The sequence below is a fragment of the Eschrichtius robustus genome, chromosome X, assembly GCF_028021215.1.
Source record: "Eschrichtius robustus isolate mEscRob2 chromosome X, mEscRob2.pri, whole genome shotgun sequence".
NCBI lineage: Eukaryota > Metazoa > Chordata > Mammalia > Artiodactyla > Eschrichtiidae > Eschrichtius > Eschrichtius robustus.
Genome location: NC_090845.1, coordinates 64,903,019 through 64,926,679, shown reverse-complemented (window position 1 = coordinate 64,926,679; position 23,661 = coordinate 64,903,019). Strand labels below are relative to the sequence as shown.

The following is a 23,661-nucleotide window of genomic DNA, read 5'->3' as shown; positions in this document are numbered from 1 at the left end:
ATTAATAGTAAAAGAAACTTAAGGAGCCAATGTTAAAGTAGGATTCTAACTAGAACCATGATATGAGATTAAAAAATAATAGAGAAACACTGACACAGAGCGGGAAATATCACAACTTTTGATTGAAACATTTCTGTTAAAACCCATTTTAATTGATAACTGTTGGAACTGGCTGATGGGTTGTATGTGGGAGTGGATTATACTATTCTTTCTACTTCTGTGGATATATGAAAATTCCTAATAAAAACTAATGTAACCTTTGGAACCATAGAGCTTGACAACTTCCGATCAGTTACTATTCAGATACTCAAAGGTTGATCCTTATGAATGGCTTTTATGTATATGTTCAACCAATTTTGAGAAAACAGATCCCAGCCTCAAAAGCTCTAACTTTTTTCAAGTACACTCATTGAAATCTGTACTAAGTCAAAATGATTTTTTAAAAGCCTTCCTTCACCTACTTGGTGATTGATTTCAGTAGGAATAACAAAGGTCACTTCCTGCATGTTAGATGATATATCAGAGTGACTACAATTTTATGTTAGTGTAAGCAAAAAGGAAAAAACACTAACATTTAATAAGAACTCCTTTTGAGGTAGACAATAATAGTAACAGTTACCAGTAACTATCTACTTACCATGGGTTAGACACTGTGTTAGGCAAATACATTACCTCTAAAATTCACAACCCTTCAAGAGAGGTATTGTTATCTCTGTTTTATAGAGAAGGAAGCTGACACTCAGAAAAAATTTTTTCAAAAAGTAATCAAATGACTTGCCCAAAGTCACATAGTAAGAGGAGGCAACCAAAATTCAAATGCTAATCCCTAAATTCTTTCTGTCCTATATTAAGCTCCTTGAGAACAGAAACTATGGCTTATTTACTTTGCTATCTTCCACTATGCTTAGTAGCACAATGGAATCTAGTAGGTGCTTAATAAAAGTTTGTTGAATAATAAGCTACTGTATGTCCTGTTTGATTCTACTGATTTATTGCACTTTGGTCTTAGGGTCACTTTAAAGACATCTTAAGACCCCAACGTCCTATTAAAACTCTCTGTGAGAATCATAGTCTCCTTGTATCATTTATGCTAATAGCTCCTCTTCAAGGACACAAGCCAATCTTTGTGCTCTTTTTGTGCAAAAAGACTCTCTATATTTAGCAGCTAGCAGCAAGGTACATATCTGTACATAAATATATTTTACCTTGCATGTTTAAAATGTATTTTAAAACAACAAATTCTATATTTTAAAAGAGTTGAGAAAATCAATTAGCAATTATAAAAAGACCTTAACTTCATTAAAAAACTTCATTACTTCTCTAGGTGTCAGTACAACACATAACGAGAGCATTACGTTTTTATAATAACATTCTCATAACATCCCCCTTAAATCTATACATAGAGGAGTATAGCCAAACTTAAAAATAAAATGGTACTCTTGTACATGAATTTTTATGGCAACTTTCATGTGCTGTTTGAGAAACTGATACTCTAGTATTAAATATATATTTGTAATTATGTACTAACTAAGCAATCAGTAACATGACAAATATTTAATAGAGCAAGAAACATATTTCATTCAAATCATATTTAGCTAAATAGTGACCTTATCACTAGTCAAGAAGATGTAATTGAATTCATTATTCCACAGTTAATTCTTACTGCATAACAAAGAAATAGATACAGGTTTCATTTATAGAAGGTAGACATGATACATTTGAAAGCAGAGCTCTATTTCCATTCTTATAGCTTGTCTTCTATTTTTTAAAATTTAAAAAAAAAATCCAATTTATTTATTTATTTATTTTTGGCCGTGCAGTGCAGCATGTGGGATCTTAGTTCCCTGACCAGGGATCAAACCCGTGTCCCCTGCAGTGGAAGCACTGAGTCCTAACCACTGGACCACCAGGGAATTCCCCTTTTGCCTTTTAGATACAATGTTAATAATATGTTCCTACCTCCATTAGAGACTGCTGCCATTATAGTTTCTCCCAGTTGCCATTCTTTTACTACATATCAAATACATAGAGGATATAGACAGATGTATTCCTCAAAATGCATGGAATATTTCTATTATTTAAAAAAATTTTAGCTTTGCTATTCTCTTTGCATTTATCACCAGACAAATGAACTTTCGTTGCCACTGTTTCCACTTCCTTAATATTATCCCTTCCTTTCTTAACCTTTTGAATGAACATGCTGGCTTTTTTTTTTTTTTTGGCTGTGCCGTGTGGCATGTGGCATCTTAGTTCCCCCACCAGGGATCGAACCCATGGCCCTGTGTTGGAAGCACGGAGTCTTAACCACTGGACCACCAGGGAAGTCCCTAACCTTCTGAAATTTCTCTTTTGATGCCGTTACTTTACTGAAAATAATCCCTTATTCGGTAAATTTATTTAGAAAGACAAGTTCATCTTATTTATTGCCAAATTCAATGTCCTCTTCTCAGAACTTTCCCCCCTGACTTTGCAGCCTGTGATGCTGTTCACCACTCCTTCTTAACATTCTCCGATTCATTCACTCTCTCCTAACACTCCTGTCTTTTCCCAAAGTTTAGCTTTTAGTCATCTGCTCCTCTTTCTAAAGGAATTATAACAGTTCATCTATTTTTAATAGCCTTGACAATCACTTCTATGCTGATGACCATCAAATCTATACCTCTAGTTCTATATTTCCCAACATGCTCTAGTCCCTCATCTCTAATTGCATACTAAAAATTTCCATTTGGAAATAATGCCATTTGCAGCAACATGGATGGACCTAGAGATTATTATACAAAGTGAAGTAAGTCAGAAAGAGAAAGACAAATGCCATATGATATCACTTATATGTGGAATCTAAAATATGACACAAATGAATTTATCTATGAAACAGAAACAGACTCACAGACATAGAGAACAGACTTGTGGCTGCCAAGGGGGAGGGTGGGGGAGGGAGGGATGGAGTGGGAGTTTGGGATTAGCAGATGTAAACTAGCATATATAGAATGGATTAACAACAAGGTCCTACTGTATAGCACAGGGAATTATATTCAATATCCTGTGATAAACCATAATGGAAAAGAATATGGAAAAGAATGTATACATATATATAAATGAATCACTTTGCTGTACAGCAGAAATTAACACAACATTGTAAATAACTATACTTCAATAAAATAAATTAAAAAACAACAACAACAAAAATAACAATTTCCATTTGGATATCTTGCTACAAAATAATACACCTCAAGTGAACACTTCTAAAATTAAAAGTTACCTTTTATTGGAAACTGGCTCCCCCCTTTCAAATTCCTCATCTCTATCAATGGCACATTGACTCTCTTTAACCTAGACCCTGGTATCATTTTTTGGACCTTCCCTCTCCTATTTTTTGCACCTTGCTTATATCCAGGTGGTCCCAAGTCCTGTTATTTGTTCCTTTGAAATCATTCTCATATCATTTCCTTCCTTTCCATTGCCACTGCTATGTTGTCTCTTGTCTTTGCTCATGTGGTTTCTCTTGCTTCCTCTCCCTAGTTTAAATCCAATGCAGTCCTCAAGGCTCAAGTCAACCCCTGCTGCAAGCCTTCATGGATTTCCCTTTCTCTGAACACTCATAGCCAACTTTAATCTGTACTACACAATTCAAAAATTTTTTTTTTTAACTTTTTTTTTAAGTACATATTTTTTTTAAATTAATTAATTAATTATTTTATTTTTGGCTGTGTTGGGTCTTCGCTTCTGTGCGAGGGCTTTCTCTAGTTGTGGCAAGTGGGGGCCACTCTTCATCGCGGTGCGCGGGCCTCTCACTATCGCGGCCTCTCTTGTTGCGGAGCACAGGCTCCAGACACGCAGGCTCAGTAGTTGTGGCTCACGGGCCCAGTCGCTCCGCGGCATGTGGGATCTTCCCAGACCAGGGCTCGAACCTGTGTCCCCTGCATTGGCAGGCGGATTCTCAACCACTGCGCCACCAGGGAAGCCCCCAATTCAAAATTTAATAAAATATTTTCTTTTATTCTTCGTTGATCCACACCAATTTCTTAAAGGAGATTTTCCCTGTTAGCTTTGTAAACCAAGACCTGTACTTTGTTTTTTCTGTATTCTTCATAGTGCTTAGCTCAGTGCTCAGGTCCTCAAAAAATGCTTGCTAAATTCACATTACAAATTTTCTTCTCTAATATAAAAATGGACTGTATTTTCTAAAATATAAAAAGTATATTACAAATGGTAAGGAGGGAATACCCTGGCAGTCCAGTGGTTAGCACTCTGTGCTCTCACTGCCAAGGGCCCAAGTTCAATCCCTGGCCGGGGAACTAAGATCCCACAAGCTATGCAGGGTGGACAAAAAATTTAAAAAAACAAAAAAGAAATGGTAAGGAAAGTGTCATTTTATTTCTTAAAACACTCCATTATGGCCTACATTTATCTACTTCAAAAGGTATAAAGATAGGCAAACTAGGCCCAACATATTCTCATAATTTTGGCTAAAAGGTAGTAGCAATTCTGTTCTTGCCCACCAGGGATTTCTTTCCTTAACTTCTCCATTAGATATTCAGCTCCTAAAACAAGTACTTAAATAATCTTAGGCACAACATTTTACTTAGCAGCTACTAGGAAAATGTTGAAATGGCTCCTGCTAAATGAACACCTCAGCTTTGTTTCATAAGTAAACCATTAAGTTAAGAACTGTGAGTCCACAGAGGTTAGACAAGCTCATCTACCCATTACTGATCAGTGATAGACATGAGTCAAGATGTGGGGTTCTTCAGCATTAGACAAAGGCACTTGGGAACTGCTCACACTGTCATTTTATCGGCTTCATTAAATATAGAGCCTATTATGTGTTTGAAGCTGACCCAGCTGGTGGTTCTTAATGATTGTATTTTATTTGTTAAGTGTCTCCAATGCCCCAAATTTTAATTTCTTGGACAATTCTTTGGAGTAAAGGAAACTGAGGTAAAGAAGGATGGGTCCTCTAGTTGCTCTTCCCTCTTTTCTCCCTCCCTATACCCCTTACTGTTTTTAATTCTTTTGAAAATGACTATACATCAGCCTTTGAAAACCTTGCTCAAATTTATGTGTTCAGGTTGTTTAAGAAAACACATCAAAGTGTAGTAAAATTCTGCCAACAAAAACCATTTCACTAGAAAACTATGCACTTATAGTAACACTGATTCTGAAGCACGTGCACTGATCTCTATTTACTATACCAAGAAAAAGGAAAGTCTATGCCCTTCAATTAAAAGAGATTTTAAAAAATTAGTTAAACTTCTTTAATCTTCCATATGGAAATAATCATGTCTTGCCGCCCTGTAAAATGACAAGTTACCATAGCTTCAGTATTCTCAAAGCCTAAAATCTTATAAAATACTTACCTTATACAAACACAAATTAACAATGCTTCACTGTAATTCCTCAAAGACAGCTGTTTACAGAAAAGGCATTCCATTCACTGATGAGAGAAGTATCAATATTTGTAGTGCTCTCTAACTTTCTGCAGAAATGCACTGTTTGGCAAATTTGGCCATCTTTTTTCAATTCTGTATATAATCACTTCAGCTCTTTTAGATTAATTTTAATGAGAATTTTATATATTCCTGAGAATTGGTAACCTCTGATCTCTACTAACTTCTATACAGCTGTATTATCAAGGGTAAATATCTATATATTTTAAGTAATATAAAGAGTGTGGTAATACCTATAAATAAGAAAAAAAATCTCATGAGATGTAATTTTCCTTATAATTCAATACAGTGGATCCAAATATTCATCCTAAAAATATCAAGATGAAAAATGATAGATACTAAGCTACATCACTCAAATGTATAGTATTTCTGAAACAATACTTACATGAGACATTTCATTATTTCTGTTTCTAAAACCTCAAATCTGTGGGAGTTAATTTCGCCATTTACATATATATTAAAGGCATTCTTGTATCTTTTAATAAAATATTTTAGGTGTGTTATACAATATTTAAATGGTAGTGCCCATCATACTGGCATACTGACACATAGAAGATGGCAGTTACTGTTCTTTGTGCTGGGCATATACACAGCAATGAGTAGCACATCAAATATATCTGCCTTAATGACACTTTTTAAAATTTTTAATTTGAAAAAAGATACCCAAATATCCATTTATGATCATCATCATCTCAGATTTGGAATTACAATTATTCTGGTTAGGTCATTCGACTTCTCAAAAAATTATAATTGATTGATAAGACATTAAATGATATCTTGATAAGTAACAAGAAAACCAATGTGTAAAGATGATATAAGTACACAGGGGTATTCTGACACATAAAGTCTTGCTCAACAAACCTTTCAGAGGTAAGGGCATGCCATACCCCCCACCCCAAATCTGGTAGTATTATTGTATCTATGCTCAGAAACACAAGTACTCTCCAGAGGATGATTCAACTAACTATCATTTGTTGAGGGCCTATAATACAGCACACGTTATGGTGGGCATATTTTTACTAAAGTGAACCAGTATTTATTCAACTCACTTTTACTGAGTGTCTACTTCAGGGCAGGCACTGTGTTAGGCACTGAGAATTCAGACGTAACCAGTGATTGTCCTGCCATTTCTGCTTCCAATTTATTCAGGGCAGAGAAGACTTGCAGGAGGTGGTGACTTATGAGGTAAGGGTGGTGGGTACTGGGATTCTAGATGAAGGCCCCAGCTTGAGCAGAGGCAAAGAGATAAGAAACAGCATACTGTGAATAAGAAAATACAAGCAGTAAAGGGAAATGTCAAGAGATTAGGCTGATAGATAGGCAGGGTCCAGTTCTATATTCCATGTTATAGAGCTTAGACTTGATCCTATGGATGAAGGGGAAACCACAGAAGTCTTAAACAGAAAGTGGTGTCTCCATTGAGCAGCAGGCTGAGGGATAGATTTGGAGGTGACAAGGATGAAGACAAGATGACTAGTAGGGTGGTGAAAGGGGCTTGAATCAGGGAAGTGGTGGTAGGGAGGAAAAGAAGAACATTTTAGGTCATATATTATTAATACCCACTGATTGCTTAGCTGTGAGAAGATTGAGTGGGAAAGAGGAACCACTGATGAATAATGCGATAGGAGGAGGTACATTTAACTGAGTTGGAGAACTCAGAAATAGGAGGAATTTTTTGAGGGGTTGGGACGGGGGTGTGAGGGGATGTGAGGGGGGGGGGATGAGTTTTGTTTTGAATACGCTGAATTTAAGATGTCAGTGAGCCATTAGGTGAGGAAGTCCAGATAAGAGTCAGAGCAGAGTCTGGTACAGAGATACTGATACATATTTGGGAGACATCAGATAATTGAAACCATGAGAGTCAAGATGAGACCATCTAGATAGAGTAGGGAATGAGAATAGTGGGCTGAGAACAAAACCCTGGAGATCACTAGTATTCAAGGAGCAAGAAAGGAAGAGAAACCCATGAACGAGGCAGTTAAGGAATAACCAGAAAAATATAAGGAGAACCAGGAAGAGTGAAGTGGCCAAGGAATTCCTAGATTTGTTTGGCTGGCAAAATGTTTTTTTTTAAATCAGAATTTGAATACCTTTAGGCAAAACATATACCTTCCAGTTCAACTAAGGCCCCATCATTACTCATGCTGCACTATTTTCTTGACCCGTCTCGCCTCTGAAGGCCAGTGTGTTTATGACCCCTGGAGTAGAAGCCTCTGAGAAAGAGGGAGTCATTATATGCAGCAGAGAGGACCAGAAAGATAGGAAATTGAAGATGCCCACTAATTTAGCAACAGGAGGGTCATGGCGATCTTAATGATACCAGTTTGTCTGTGGTCATGGTGGCAGAATCCAGATTACAGAAGGGTAAAGAGGAAATAGATATGGTGAATGCAGCTACTCTTAAGAAATTTGGAGAAAGAAGGAAGAGAGATTAGACAATAGCTAATGGGGAATGTAGGTCTAGGAAGGCTTTTAATTTTAAAGAATTAGAGAGACTGAATATGTTTACAGGCTGAGCCAATAGAGAGGCTGAGTGAGGTAATATTATAGAGAGAGGGGCTGCCTGGGAGGAGGCTGGAAGAGAAGGGTATGGAAAGCATAAGTGGAGGGGTGAGTTTTGAACAAGCAGAGGGACTCCATGATCTCTGAGGGTGGAGGAAGAGAGCACAGGAATTCAAACCTAATTAAGACCCAGTGCAGGTGTTTCAGCAGGAAAGTGACATGATTAAACCGTGTTTTACGAAAATTAGTTTGGCACAAGCATGCAGATGGATTGGGGTAGGGAGAGGTGGCAGACTGTGGCCGCAATTCAAGCAGGAGATGATGGCAACCCAAACTAGAGAGGTGCCAGTAGAAATGGAGGAAATGAATAATCTAATAGACCTTTTAAAAGGCATGATGACATAATTCTGGAACACACTGGCAAAGGACAATTCAAGGAGAAGGAAGAGTTAAAAATGACTCAAGGACTTGAAATATTACCCTGGAAGATTGGAATGGCAGTATCAGGGTCAGAAATGGGGCAACTGGAATGCACAGCCAATCTGGGGAGGGAAAATAAATTGGGTTTAAGATATACTGAATTTGAGGTGATGGTTCTCAAATTTTAAACTTTGAAAAGAAACAACATCCTCTAAAGAACAGATGACTGTACGAAGAATGAAAAAAATAAGAATGGGAGAGAATAAGAAATATTTCATTCAGATAGGGCAACTAACACTCCCATGCCAGAAAAAAATTAAAGAGGCTGATATTTTAGACGTCTCAGAATTAGATTAACTATTTCCTAAGGATCTTACTTTACCTGTTGTAAGGAAGGTTTTCCTATCATAGAAAGACCAGTTTCTCATTTAACATCAAACATGCTTTCTAGGTCAGAGAATGTGTACAATACAACTAAGTAATTTTCCAAACTATGTACACTGGTTAGCAATTCAAGTACTGGTTTGCTGCTTTTCAGGTTTTGGCTTCAATTAATACCAGCAGTTACTATGAGCACCATTATTTCACACTCCTTATTCCAGAATTTTTAAGCTGAGAGGGACATTACACCTATCATAAGGGCCTGGGCATGGCAAGTGTCAGTGCTTTGCTTTTAATTGAAAATAGGTTGTTAAGTACTTCACCATGGTTGTGTGAGGAGTAGAATGGAACCACAAATAAGTTTCAGGGAACTTAAATTCTGTTTTCTTGCCTGTTCTTTGTTTTCTGAATTTTAGAAAAAAATGAAGGGGAGGAATGCTGGAATATAAAATTATGGACTGGAATAAAAAGCCTTTTTCTGTTTGATATGAAATAATCTGCATGAAAGTAACCTTTGGTACCAGAATCATAATTAATTTGAGTAATAAATTGTTTCCCTAGTGATGAAAGGAATGGAAATAAAACCGCGCAGTAAGCTGGCATCTGAACATTGTAGGCTATCTGCAAAATTCTTGGACCAAGAGAAATTGTGTTAAAATTGCCTAACCAAAAGACAGGTCTAAAATCTCCCCACACTCTTCCACAATTTCAAAATCTTCCTTAATACTTTTCATGCAAAGATCACAAAAGTATATTACAATTAAAATACTCAGCATGTTAAAATTAAAAGCTAACATGATGGGGGGAGGTGGTGCATAATATATGACTTCAGATAATATGAACTCAACTGAAAGTCAGAGGGGTAGGTGAGCCATTATCAAAATTACAGGCAGCATGACTTGATAAGAAAAAATAGTCCTATTTTGAAAACTCAGTAAATGATAGCGTAATTAAGAGGATGAACATGACACAATATTCAAACTTCCAAGTATTTACTGTCCAAGCACATAAAAACGAGAAAGCACTCTTCAAAGCCCAGAGAACCATTAAATTTTTCTTCTGCTTTGCCAACTACTACGCTATGAGGTCCCTCCCCCTTTTTATTTTCTCAAATATGATCCAAGATGTCAATTTTAAAAAAAACTCTGTATGAGTTTTCAAAAAATCATTCTCAGCTCCTAGGGGACTAATTTCCATATATATTTAATGTTTGCATATTTAATATTTGGGAATACAAAATCTACTGCAGGTATGTTAAATTATCTCAGAGCTGAAAGGCTTTAAAAACCATCTACTCCAAACGCCTCATTTTACCGATGGAGAAATCAAGGCCCAGAAATGGGAAGTAACCCGACCAAGGTCACAGGGCCAGTAAGAAGCAAGGCTGGGACTAACATACAAGAGCCCTCACTCTCAATCCATTGCTCTTTCTACGTTTCATAGCTACTTCTCAACCTGAACCTCTAATTGTGTGATATTTAAGAAACGTCAGAATGAGGAGTGATCAAGACACGGAAAGGATTATTGAATTCATTTACAAAGGGATTAGATAGGAAGAATGGATGGATGAATACGTGGATGGGTGGATATTCTATAATGTTATTCACAAAATATATTATGTTTCTGTTTTGAAGAGTCCAAGCCTAGGTCTCGTCACTTGTTACAGCTGTCACCGTGTTCCACCAGACATCAATCTTAGCGGCAAAGAGTCCGCTGGTACATCCTGCAGTTTAAAGACTGTTCATCGCCAGCATACACAGAAGCAAGGAGACTCACCCCTACTCCAATCCCTCTGGCTCCCAACCCCCTAACTTCCCTGTCCTATACTCACTTTTTACCCGGTGTTGGTGCATCACATTTGCTTTCTCCTCACTTCCTTTACACCTGTCTCCCTCAGTTTCTCCATTTAGACAAGGTGTCCTTTCCTAACTATATGCCTCAGTCAGCCCTCCCCCACTCCACAGGCCCCTCGATTGCCTTATTCCTCTGTCGCCAAATCTCAGCCTTCTCAAACCCCATGGCTCCCTCTCGCTTACACAGTGATGTGGCCGGCGCCCCGCACCAATACAGGGTCGGGGGCATATCTCCGCAGATGCTCCTCGCTCACTACCCGAGGCGGGGGCGGCGTCTCCTCCACCTGCTCCTCTTCTTCTTCCTCCTCCTCCTCTTCTTCTTCCTCCTCCTCCTCATCTTCCTCGTCATCGTCGGGCCCCGATACCGACGACGACGACGACGGCGACGACGACGACGTTGCCGCTTCTTCTTCCTCCTCCTCCTCCAGTTCCGAGATCGTGTCGAACTCCGCCATGTTGGGCAGCAGGATGCTCATCACGTGACCTCTCGATCACCGCCACCCTCACGCAGAAGAGTTTGAACCTGCTGAGGTGCTGGAAGAGGAGGGGGAACGAAATGCAGAGAAAGAGGAGGTGGGTAGGGACAGGATTTAAGGAGATGCGCCTGCGTGGTGGGGTAGACGGGGGTGGGGGGGTGGGGGGGGCGGAGGGTGTTGGAGGCGGGGGCATGAGGGAGAGAGGAGCAAAATCAGTGTACGCTTGCGCGGCTCCAAGGGAAGGGGGGCGTTAGAGGTGAACTACTGGGAATTGTCGAGGTACGGTATGCGGGTGCTGCTCTTAATAGTGCTGTTTGGGCTTCTGCTGCTTGTTTCCCGGGGACGTATCTTCTGGTTTTATTTCCTATTAATTAATAATGGGTATTATTACCCCCTTCCCTCCAGTGCAGGGAAGGGATATTCTATAAAAGTGAGGTTAGAACTTTGCCCCATATATCTTAAGGTATACACTAATCCCTTACGTTTGTTCAGCATTACAGTTTAAAAGACTTTTGCAGCAGAACTTTGCCACACCCTGGGAGGCATTTTTATTAACATTTTACCGAAGAGGAAACTTTCTATTACTTCTACTATGCAATACTTATGGAGGACTTACTAAGTGTCAGGGACTGTGCTAAGTGCTCTATGTGCATATCTCATTTAATGCTTCACAACCCTATGAGATATGTACCATGATGATCTCATTTTACCGGTGGGAAACCTAGATGCAGAAAGGTAAGTAACTTGCCCAAGGTCATGGAGTTACTAAATGGCAGACCTGGTTTTAAACTTGGGGGGTCTTTTCTGATTCCAGAAGCCCAGCACTCTTAACCAAAGGGCTATACTGCCTGAAGTTGTTTGGAAGCGCTTCGTAGAGTGGTGCCTTTTGGACATCTTGAAAGATGTTTGAATTTTGGAGTTTTCGGGGGGAGGCGGGAGGAGGGAAATGGAGGGTGTGGAGGGAGGACTCCAACCCTAGGAAACATTAATTAACATCATCCATTTTCCAGACACTGGGCTAGACTCTTTCACATACAATATCTCAATTAACCCTTAAACAATCCTGTGAGGTAAGCATCATCATTATCTATTTTATAGATGGCAAAGCAGTCTCGGGAAGTTTAAGTAATTTATTAAGGTCTCTGGCGACCTTTTGTCCAAGATTTTCCATTTCAAATATTCTATCTTCCCCACACCCGCTAAAATGTAACAGAGATCACATATTTTGAGTTTCCAATCCATGTCTCAAACTATTTCGTACTTGGCAGCAGCACAAAAATCCATGCCATAATTCAGGGATCATTAAGACAATAAAGTCACACAGCTGCTAAGTAATAAAACAAATACTGTAATCCAGGTATTCTAATGTTAGCTTCACTGCTCTTTCTGCTACACTATAGCTGCATCCCAGTTAGTTGGTGAGACAGGAAACAGATATAGCCACACTTGAATTTAGGGTGAGCATTATATTAACAGTATAGCAGTAAAAACAAAGCATTTAGGATGTATGAGGGAGGAAGAAATTAGTTCTGTGAAAGGCACTGATCAAACCATCATCATTATCAAGGAGTTTGCATTATTAAAATGGAAAACAATTTTGTTGTACTCAAAAGCTTGATTATTCAGGAACTTTAAAAGTAAGTTGCAGCACTATCAGTGAGCAACAAAATCTAGTTTTTTATAGCAGAGAGAACTTTATCCACTAGCCAGAAATTATAATTAAAGATAGACCCTTAAAGTATTTTATAATAGCCTTCTGGTATGTCTGTTTTCTTGGGCATTAATAAATAATGTCATGCCATTTATCAGAGCAAAATACCTTAGACTTAAGATCAAATCAATATTCTGCACCAGTTCTTCTCTTTCAAAAAGCAAAAAAGCCATAGGCAATACTAAAAATTTTTCAAACATCTTATATTATCCGTAAAGTTCCACTAAGTCAATCTCTAGAGGGAAGTATTGTGCTGATTACTGCTTAAGTGGTAGTTCACCACTCAGGATTAGCCTAGGTAGGGATATTTGAAGGGAAAGGAGTATAAGGAGTGGACTTGTGATAAGTGTAAATGAGGTATTGGAACTATGGTAAAAGTGAAGAAATGATGGTTGTGGGAGATGGGAGGGAAGGAGAGGGAGGGTGAAATTCCATAGTCAAAATGGAAAGAGGCCCCTGACACTTAGATGTCAAAAGGACGAAACAGTTAAGAGAAGTGCTATGCTTGGAGAAACTCACAAGTATAGTCAAATCTGCTTATCTGTTTTCCTGCATATACAGTGGACTGAAAAGGTATATATGATTACAAAGGTAATTTGTTTTGCTGAACTATAGGAGAATTTGGAATTGGGCAAGCTGAGAAAAACATAATTTGTCAGCAACACAAGAGACAACATGATTTTTAAATGATACTTTAGCAACCATCAAGGATAGTAAAGCTAGGAGTGAATGAAGAAGAAAGCACACTATGTAACTTTCTGTCTGATGTGCTAAGCAGGGCATGGAGGTAATTCTCCCATATGAGGCAAAAGGTCACAGGTTTAACCATTTGAGGGGGGGAAAAATTTCAACCTTAAAACGGCTGAAAAGAATTGCAACTTTTAAAAGACAGCTTCCTTCCTCCCTCCCTCCCTCCCTCCCTCCTTCCTCCCTTCCTTCCTTCCCTTTCTTCCCTTTCTTTCTTTCTTTCTTTCTTTCTTTCTTTCTTTCTTTCTTTCTTTCTTTCTTTCTTTCTATTTAGATATCTATTTATTTAAACATATGATTCAGTGATTTTAGTGAATTTACAGTGTTGTGCAGCTATCACCACAAACTAATTTTGGAACATTTCTGTCACATTCAAAAGAAATCACTGTCCCATTTTCAGTTATTCACCACTCTTTACCCATAGCCCCAGGAAGTAATTAATCTACTTTCTGTCTCTAAGATTTCTTTTCCGGACATTTCAAATAAATCAGATTGTACAACATGTGCTCTTTTGTGTCTAGCTTCTTTCGCTTACCATAATGTTTTTGACGTTCAGCCATGTTGTGTCTTGTATGAGTACTTCGTTCCTTTAAATTGATGAATAGCATGCCATTGTAAGGGTATATCACATTTTGTTTATCCATTCACCAAATGATGACATTTGGGTTGCTTCTACTTTTTAGATATGAAAATGCTGCTATGAAAATTCACATACAAGTCCTTGTGTGAACATATGTTTTAATTTCTCTAGGTTAGGTACCTATGAGGGGAATTGCTGAGACATATGGTAAGACTGTGTTGAATTTAAGAGAACTGCCAAACTGTTTTCCAAAGTTGCTCAATCAGTTTACATTCCCACCAGCAATGTATGAGGAGTCCATTTTCTCCACATCCTCTCCAGCATTTGTTATTGTCTATCTTTTTGATTATAGCTATTCTTGTGGGTATGAAGTGCTATTACATTGTAGTTTTACTTTGCATTTCCCTAATGACTAATGATGTTGAGCATCTTTTCACGTGCTTGTTGTCCATGTGCTTGTATACCTTCTTTGATAAAATGTCTATTCAAATCTTTTGCTCCATTTTAAAAATTAAGCTTTATTTTAAGATAATTGGAGATTCATATATAGTTGTAAAAAATAATACGGAGAAGTCCCATTTAACCCTTTACTCAGTATCCCTGAATGATAACATCTTCCATAACTATAGTACACTATCACAACCATGAAACTGACATTGATACAATCCACACATCTTACTCAGGTTTCCAGTCATACATGCACTCATTTGTGTATGTGTATTTAGTTCTATACAATTTTATCACAGATGTAGGTTCATATAACCACCATAGTCAAGATAGAGAAGAGTTACATCACCACAAGGATCCCTCTTGTTATCCTTTCATTACCACCACCCCCCTCCTCACAACCATTAAATTGTCTACCACCTATAATTGTTATAATTTCAAGAATATTATGTAAATTGTATCATACAGTATGTAACCTTTGGGGATTGGCCTTTTTCACTCAGTATACTTCCGAGAATCATCTAGGTTATTGGGTGTATCAATGGTTCATTCCTTTTTATCGCTGTATAATATTCCACAGTACAGATGTACCACAGTTTGTTTAGCTATTCACCTACTGAAAGACATCTGGTTTTTGCTCCAGATTTTAACTGTTATAAGTAAAATTGCTATGAACATTTGTGTATGGCTTTCTGCCCTTTTAAGAATTTGGTTATTTGTTTACTTATTATTGAGTTACAAGGTACCTTTTCTATATTCCAGATAAAAGTTATTTATCAGATATATGGTGTACAGATATTTTCTCCCAGTCTGTGGCCTGCCTTTTCATGTTGTTAATGGTGTCTTTTGAACTGAAAAAGTTTTCAATCTGGATGAAATACAATTAATCAATTTTTCTTTTATCACTTGTGCCTTTGATGATATATCTAAGAAATTTTTGTCTAACATAATGTCAAAAAATTGCTCTTTGTTTACTTCTAAATGTTTTTTTAATGTCTGTTATCCATTTTGAGTTCATTTTTGTGTATGGTATGTAGTAAGGGTTTAAATTCATATTTTTGCATGTGGCTATTGAATTGTCCCAGAACCATTTGCTGAAGACTATCTTTTTTTCTGTTGAATTACCTTGATACCTTTGTTGAAAATGAATTAGCCATAAATGTATGGGTTTATTCCTGGACACTTAATTCTATTCAGTTGATCTATATGTCTGTCTTTATGCCAGTACCATACCATCTTGAATACTACAGTTTTTTTTGTTTCTTTTTTTACGCTATTTATTTATTAATTTATTTATTTAGGCTGTGTTGGGTCTTCGTTTCTGTGCGAGGGCCTTCTCTAGTTGCGGCAAGCGGGGGCCACTCCTCATCGCGGCACACGGGCCTCTTACTGTCGCTGCCCCTCCCGTTGTGGAGCACAAGCTCCAGACGCGCAGGCTCAGCAGTTGTGGCTCACGGGCCTAGTTGCTCCACGACATGTGGGATCTTCCCAGACCAGGGCTCGAACCCGTGTCCCCTGCATCGGCAGGCAGACTCTCAACCACTGCGCCACCAGGGAAGCCCCAATACTATAGTTTTGTAGTAACTTTTAAAATTGGAGCATACAAGTCCACCAAATTTGCTCTTTTTCAATACTATTTTGCCCCCCCCCCCGAGTCGTTCACATTTCTACAGAAATTTTAGGCTCATCTCATCAATTTCTTCTAGAAAAACCAGCTGGAATTTTGATAGGAATCACATTGAATCTGTATATGAATTTGGGAATATTGCCAACTTAACAATATTAACTCTTCTGATCCATGAACATACCTCTTCATTTATTTAGATCCTTAATTTCCTTCAATAATGTTTTGTAGCTTTCAGTGTAAAAAATTTGTAATTCTTTTGTTAAATTTATTGCTAAATGATTTTGTTCTTTATGATACTATTGTGAATGGAATTGTTAATTGATTAGTTTATGGTAATACAATTTATTTTTGTATATTGATGTGTAGCCTGTGACCTTACTGAACACATTCACTAGTTCTAATAGATGTGTGTGTGTATCTGTGTGTGTGTGAAAACCTTAGGATTTCTACATATAAATTCATGTAATCTGTAAATAAGCATAGTTTTACCTGTTCCTTTTCTTTTCCTTCCCTTTCTTTCTTCTCTCCTTCTTCTTCTCTTCCTCCTCCTCCTCCTCCTTCTCTCTCTCTTCCCTCCCTTCCTTTCTCCCTCCCTCCCTTTCCTGCCTGATTACATGGCCTTGAATTTACAGTACAATATTGAACAGAAGGGTTGAGAGCAGAATTCCTTGACTTGTTCCCAATCTCAGGAAAAAATGATTCAGTCTTTCACCATTAAGTATGATGTTAGCTGTAGTTTTTTTTTTTCTTTGTAAATGTCCTTATTTAGGTTGAGCAAGTTTCCTTCTATTCCTAGATTGTTGAGTTTTGTGTTTTTTTAAAATCAGGAATGGGTCTTTGGTTTTTGTCAAATGCCATGTCAATTGAAATGATCATGGAGTTTTTGTTCATTATTCTCTTATATGTTTTATTACATAATATGATTTTCAGTTCAGTTTTTTTTTTTTTTTTGCCATGTCTTGTGTCATGTGGAGTCTTAGTTCCCTGACCAGGGATTGAACCCGTGCTCCCTGCAGTGGAAGCGTGGAGTCCTAACCACTGGACCAACAGGGAATTCCCTGATTTTCAGTTCTTAAACCAACCTTTCATTCCTGGGATAATTCCCCTTGGTCTTAGTGTATAATCACTTATGTATGTGGCTGGATTCAGTTTCTTAATATTTAAGTTTTTGCATTTATATTCATGAGGGATATTGGTCTCTATTTCTTTCCTTGTGATATTGGTTTGGATTTGGTATTATGGTAATGATAGCCTCTTAGAATCATTTGGGGATTTTTCCCTTTTCCTCTATTTTCTGGGAGAATTTGTGACGAATTTTTATTTTTCTTCTTTAAATGTTTGAAGGAATTCACGAGGCCTAGGCTTTTTTTTAATGGGTAGTTTTTAATTACTAATTCAATCTCTTTGTTACAGATCTATTCAGATTTTATATTTCTGCTTAAGTCAGTTTCAGTACTTTTTGCCTTTCTAGGAATTTATCCATTTCATATAAGTTGTCTACTTTGTTGGCCTAAAATTTTCCAGAGCATTCTATTGTAATCCTTTTAATTTCTGTAAGATTAGTAGTGATATCTCCTCATTCATTATGACTTTAGTAATTTATATGTTCCCTCTCATTTTTCTTGGTCAGTCTAGCTATAGGTTTTTCAATTTTGTTTATCTTTTCACAGAACCAACTGTTGATTTCACTGATTTTAAACTATTTTTTTCTATTATCCATTCCATTGATTTGTGTAGTAATTTTTACTATTTCCTTCTGATTTCTTTGGGTTTAATTTGCTCTTTTCTTCTAATTTATTAAGACAGAAACATAGATGATTGATTTGAGATCCTTCATGTACATTATAGATATTTACTCCTACAAATTTCCTTCTAGGGACTGCTTTAGCTGTATCTGAGAAATTTTTCTGTGTTGTGTTTTTGTTTGCATCCAGCTCAAAATATTTTCTACTTTCCCTGGTGATTTTTATTTGACCCATTTGTTATTATGAAGTGTGTTGTTTCATTTCCATATATTTGAGGATTTCCAAAATTTTTGTCTGTTGTTGATTTCTAATTTAATTCCAGTGTTGTTTGAGAACACAAATTGTGTGATATCAATCCTTTTAAATTTACTGAGACTTGTTTCATGGCCTATCATATCATTTATTTTTGAGAAAGTTCCATGTATATTATGCTCTTGTTGATTGGATTGTTCTAAAAATGTCAGTTAGGTCAACATTATAGTGCTGTTCATGTCTTCTATATCCTCCTTGATTTTCTGTCTCATTTTGCTGTTCATTACTTAGAGGTGGGTCACTGAAGTCTCCAAATATTATTGTTAAATTTTCCACTTCTTATTCATTTTTGCTAGGTTTTGCTTCATGTAGTATGGGGCTCCTCTGTTAGGTGTAACTATGTTTACATACTCTATTTTAAATTGATCCTTAATAATTATATAATATCCCTTTATATCTCAAGTAAAAATGTTAGTTTATTTTTTGTATTGATATAGAAACTCCAACTCTCTTATTGTTACTGTTTGCATCATATTTTTTCCATTCTTTTATTTTTTTAATTAACATTTTTATTGAGATATCATTGACATAAAACATTGTGTAAGTTTAAGGTGTACAACATATTGACTTCATAAATTTATATTGCAATAATATTGCCATTGTAACATTAGGTAACACCTCTGTCGTGCCACATAATTATCATTTCTTCTAGCGGTGGGAACAATTAAGATGTACTCTCTTAGTAAGTTTAATGTTTATAATACAGTTTTGTTGTCTGTAATCACTGTACTGTATATTAGATCTCCAAGATTTACTTATTTACTACTTTCAAGTATGTATCCTAGTAATCACTATTCCACTCTCTATTCTTTTGAGTTCAGTTTTCTTTTGTTTGTTTGTTTTTTAGATTCCACATATAAGAGATATCATACAGTATTTGTTTTTCTCTGTTTGACTGATCTCAGCAAAATGTATTCAAGGTCCATCCGTGTTGTTGCAAAAGGCAGAATTTCCTTTTTTCTCAAAGATGAATAGTATTTGTATATGTACACCAAATCTTTATCCATTCAATCATTGATGGACACTTAGGTTGTTTCCATATCTTGGCTATTTCAAATAATGGTACAAAAAACCTGGGAGTGCATATATCTTTTCAATAACTTGTTTTCATTTCCTTTGAATATATACCCAGAAGTGGGCTTGCTGGATCATATGGTAGTACTAGTTTTAATTTTTTTTCAGAACTTCCATACTGTTCTCCATAGTGCCTGAACCAGTTTACAATCCTACCAACAGTGTACAAGGGTTCCCTTTTCTCCACATCCTCACCAACACTTGTTATCTCTTGCCTTCTTGATAACTGCCATTCTTACAGGTGAGAAGTGATATCTCATTGTGGCTTTGATTTGTATTTCCCTGATCAATAGTAATGTTGAGTACCTTTTCATGTACTTCTTGGCCTGTTGGACATACCTGTTGGATTCTTTAGAAGAATTTCTATGTAGTTCCTCTGCCCATTTTTAATTAGATTGAGTTGTATGAGTTCTTTATAAATTTTGGATATTAACCCCTTATTCAATACATGCTTTGCAAATATTTTTTTCTTATTCTGTATTTTTCATTTTGTTGATTCTTTTATGTGGTGCAAAGTTTTTAAGTTTTTTTTTTCAGCATATGATGCTTTATTATTTCAAGAAAAGTAAAAATGCAACTGAAACACAAGAAAAGATTTGTGCAGTGTATGGAGAAGGTGCTGTGACTGATCAAATGCATCAAAAGTGGTTTGTGGGGACTTCCCTGGTGGCGCAGTGGTTAAGAATCCACCTGCCAATGCAGGGAACACAGGTTCGAGCCCTGGTCCGGGAGGATCCCACATGCTGTGGAGCAACTAAGCCCGTGCACCACAACTACTAAGCCTGTGCTAGAGCCCACGAGCCACAACTACTGAGCCTGCGTGCCACAACTACTGAAGCTTGCACGCCTAGAGCCCGTGCTCCGAAACAAGAGAAGCCACTGCAATGAGAAGCCCATGCACCGCAATGAAGAGTAGCTCCCGCTCGACACAAACAGAGAAAGCCTGCGCACAGCAATGAAGAACCAGTGCAGCTAAAAATTAATTAATTTTTTAAAAAGTGGTTTGCAAAGTTTCGTGCTGGAGATTTCTTGCTGGATGATGGTCAGATAGACCAGTTGAAGTTGATAGTGTTCAAATCGAGACGTTAACTGAAAACAATCAACAATATACCATGCGGGAGATAGCCAACATACTCTAAATATCCAAATCAAGCACTGAAAATCATTTGCACCACCTTGGTTATGTTCATTGCTTTGATGTTTGGTTTCCACATAAGTCAAATGAAAAAACCCTTCTTGACCATATTTCCACATGCAATTCTCTACTGAAACGTAATGAAAACATTCCGTTTTTAAAACAAATTGTGATGGGCGATGAAAAGTGGATACTGTACAATAATGTGGAATGGAAGAGATCATGGGGCAAGTGAAATGAACCACCAACAACCACACTAAAGTCTGGTCTTCATCCAAAGAAGGTAATCTGTATATGGTGGGATTGAAAGGGAGTCCTAAAGTTTTTAAGTTTGATGTACTCACACTTGTTGATTTTTTCTTTTGTTGTTTGTTCTTTTGGTATCAAATCTAAAAAATCATTGACAACACCAATGTTGAAGAGATTCTTCCCTATGTTTTCATTTTTTAAAAAAATTTATTAAGGTATACCAGATGTACAATATTATATAAATTTCCACTGTACAGCATGGTGATTCACAATATTTAAAGGTTATATTCCATTTATAGTTATTATAAAATATAAAATATACTATATTCCCTATGCTGTACAAAATATCCTTGTAGCTTATTTATTTAATACATAGTAGTTTGCACCTCTTAATCCAGTACCCTTATCTTGTCCCCCCCTTCCCTTTCCCCACTGGTAACCATTCATTGTTCCTTATATCTGTGAGTCTGTTTCTTTCTTATTATATTCACTAGTTTTTTTTATTTTTTAGATTCCACATATAAGTGATATCATACAGTATTTGTCTTTCTCTGTCTGACTTATTTCACTTAGCATAATACCCTTCAAGTCCATCCATGTTGTTGCAAATGGCAAAATTTCATTCTTTTTTTATGGCTGAGCAGTATTCCATTGTGTGTGTGTATGTGTATATATATATATATATATATATATATATATATATATATATATATATATATACATACATACATACATACATACATACATATATATCACATCTTCTTTATCTGTTCATCTGTTGATGGACATTAACGTTGCTTCCATATCTTTGCTATTGTAAATAATGCCGCTGTGAATATTGGGGAACATGTATGTGTTTGAATTAGTGTTTTTGTTTTTTTAGATATATATACCCAGGAGGGGAATTGCTGGGTCATATGGCAGTACTATTTTTGGGCTTTTGAGAAACCTCCATACTGTTTTCCACAGTGACTGCACCAATTTACGTTCTTACCAACAGTGTATGGGGGTTCCCTTTTCTCTACATCCTCACCAACATTTGTTATCTGTGTTCTTTTTGATGATAGCCATTCTGACAGGTGTGAGGTGATATCTCATTGTGGTTTTAATTTGCATTTCTCTAATGATTAATGATGTTGAGCATCTTTTCATGTGCCCATTGGCCATCTGTATGTCTTCTTTGGAAAAATGTCTATTGAGGTCTTCTGCCCATTTGTTGATTGGTTTTTTTTTTTTTTGATATTGAGTTGTATGAGTTGTTTGTGTATCTTGGATATTAACCGCTATTCAGTCACTTCATTTATAATATTTTCTCCATTCCATAGGTTGTCTTTTGTTTTTATCGATGATTCCCTTTGCTGTGCAAAAGCTTTAAAGTTTATTAGGTTCCATTTGTTTATTTTCTCTTTTATTTCTTTTACCTTAGGAAACTTATCCAAAAAATATTGGTATATGTCAACATGTGTTCTGCTTATGTTCTCTTCTATGAGTTTTATGGTTTCCGTTCTTATATTCAGGTCTTTAAAGCATTTTGAGTTTTTATATGGTGTGAGGGAATTTTCTAATCTCATTGTTTTTCATGTAGCTGTCCCCCTTTCTCAGCATCACTTGTTGAAGGGACTGTCTTTTCTGCATTGTATATTCTTACCTCCTTTGTTATAGATTAATTGACCATAGGTGCATGCATTTATTGCTGGGCTCTCTATTCTGTTCCATAGAGCTATGTGACTACTTTTGTGCCAGTACCATGCTGTTTTTTTTTGTTTTTTGTTTTTTTTAGATTTATTGATTGATTGATTGATTGCTATGTTGGGTCTTCATTTCTGTGCTAGGGCCCTCTCTAGTTGCGGCAAGCGGGGGCCACTCTTCATCATGATGCGCGGGCCTCTCACGATTGTGGCCTCTCTTGTTGCGGAGCACAGGCTCCAGACGCGCAGGCTCAGTAGTTGTGGCTCACGGGCCTAGCTGCTCCGCGGCATGTGGGATCTTCCCCGACCAGGGCTCGAACCCGTGTCCCCTGCACTAGCAGGCAGATTCTCAACCACTGCACCACCAGGGAAGCCCCCATGCTGTTTTGATTACTGTAGCTTTGTAGTATAATCTAAAGTCTTGGGAGGGTTTTACATGCAGCTTTGTTCTTTTTTCTCGAGATTGTTTTGGCAATTCAGGGTCTTTTGTGGTTCCATATGAACTTTAGAATTATTTGTTCTAGTTCTGTGAAAAATGTCATGAGTATTTTAATAGTAATTGCATTATATATGTAGATTGCTTTGGGTAGTATAACCATTTTAACAATATTAATTCAATACAAGAGCAGGGGATATCTTTCAATTTTTTGTGTCATCTGCAATTTCATTCATCAGTGTTTTATAGTTTTCAGGGTATAGGTCTTTCACCTCCTTGGATTATTCCTAGGTATTTTATCTATTTTTTTTTGATGCGATTTTAAATGGGACTATGTTTTTACTTCCTTTTCTGATATTTCATTATTAGTGTATAGAAATCCAACAGATTTCTGTATATTAATTCAGCAAACTTGCTGAATTCGTTTAACAGGTCTAATAGTTTTGGGTGGAGACTTTAGTGTTCTCTATATAAAGTATCATGTCATCTGCAAATAGTGACAGTTTTACCACTTCCCTAACAATTTGGATACCTTTTATTTCTTTTACTTGTCTCATTTTTGTGACTTGCATTTTCAATACTATGGTAAACTGAAGTGACAAAAGTGGGCATCCTTGTCTTGTTCCTGAATTGAGCAGGCAGGCTTTCAGCTTTTCACCATTGTGTATGATGTTCACTGTGGGTTTGTCATACATGGCCTTTATTATGTTGAGGTATGTTCCCTCTATACCCACTTTGACAAGAGTTTTTATCATGAATGGATGTTGAATTTTGTCACAAGATTTTTCTGCATCTATTGAGATAATAAAGTGATTTTTATCTTCTCTTTTG

The 23,661-nt window shown here is 36.8% G+C and overlaps 1 protein-coding gene across 1 annotated transcript in view; it reads right to left on the bottom strand.

Moving 5' to 3' along the window:
- CHIC1 (cysteine rich hydrophobic domain 1) overlaps positions 1–11,134 on the bottom strand; it is a 36,305-nt gene extending 25,171 nt beyond the window's left edge. The window contains exon 1 of the mRNA XM_068533424.1: positions 10,787–11,134. Within this exon, the coding sequence (XP_068389525.1) occupies positions 10,787–11,079 (293 nt within the window). The 5' untranslated portion in view covers positions 11,080–11,134. The remainder of the gene's footprint in view (positions 1–10,786) is intronic.
- Positions 11,135–23,661: the final 12,527 nt, after the last annotated feature.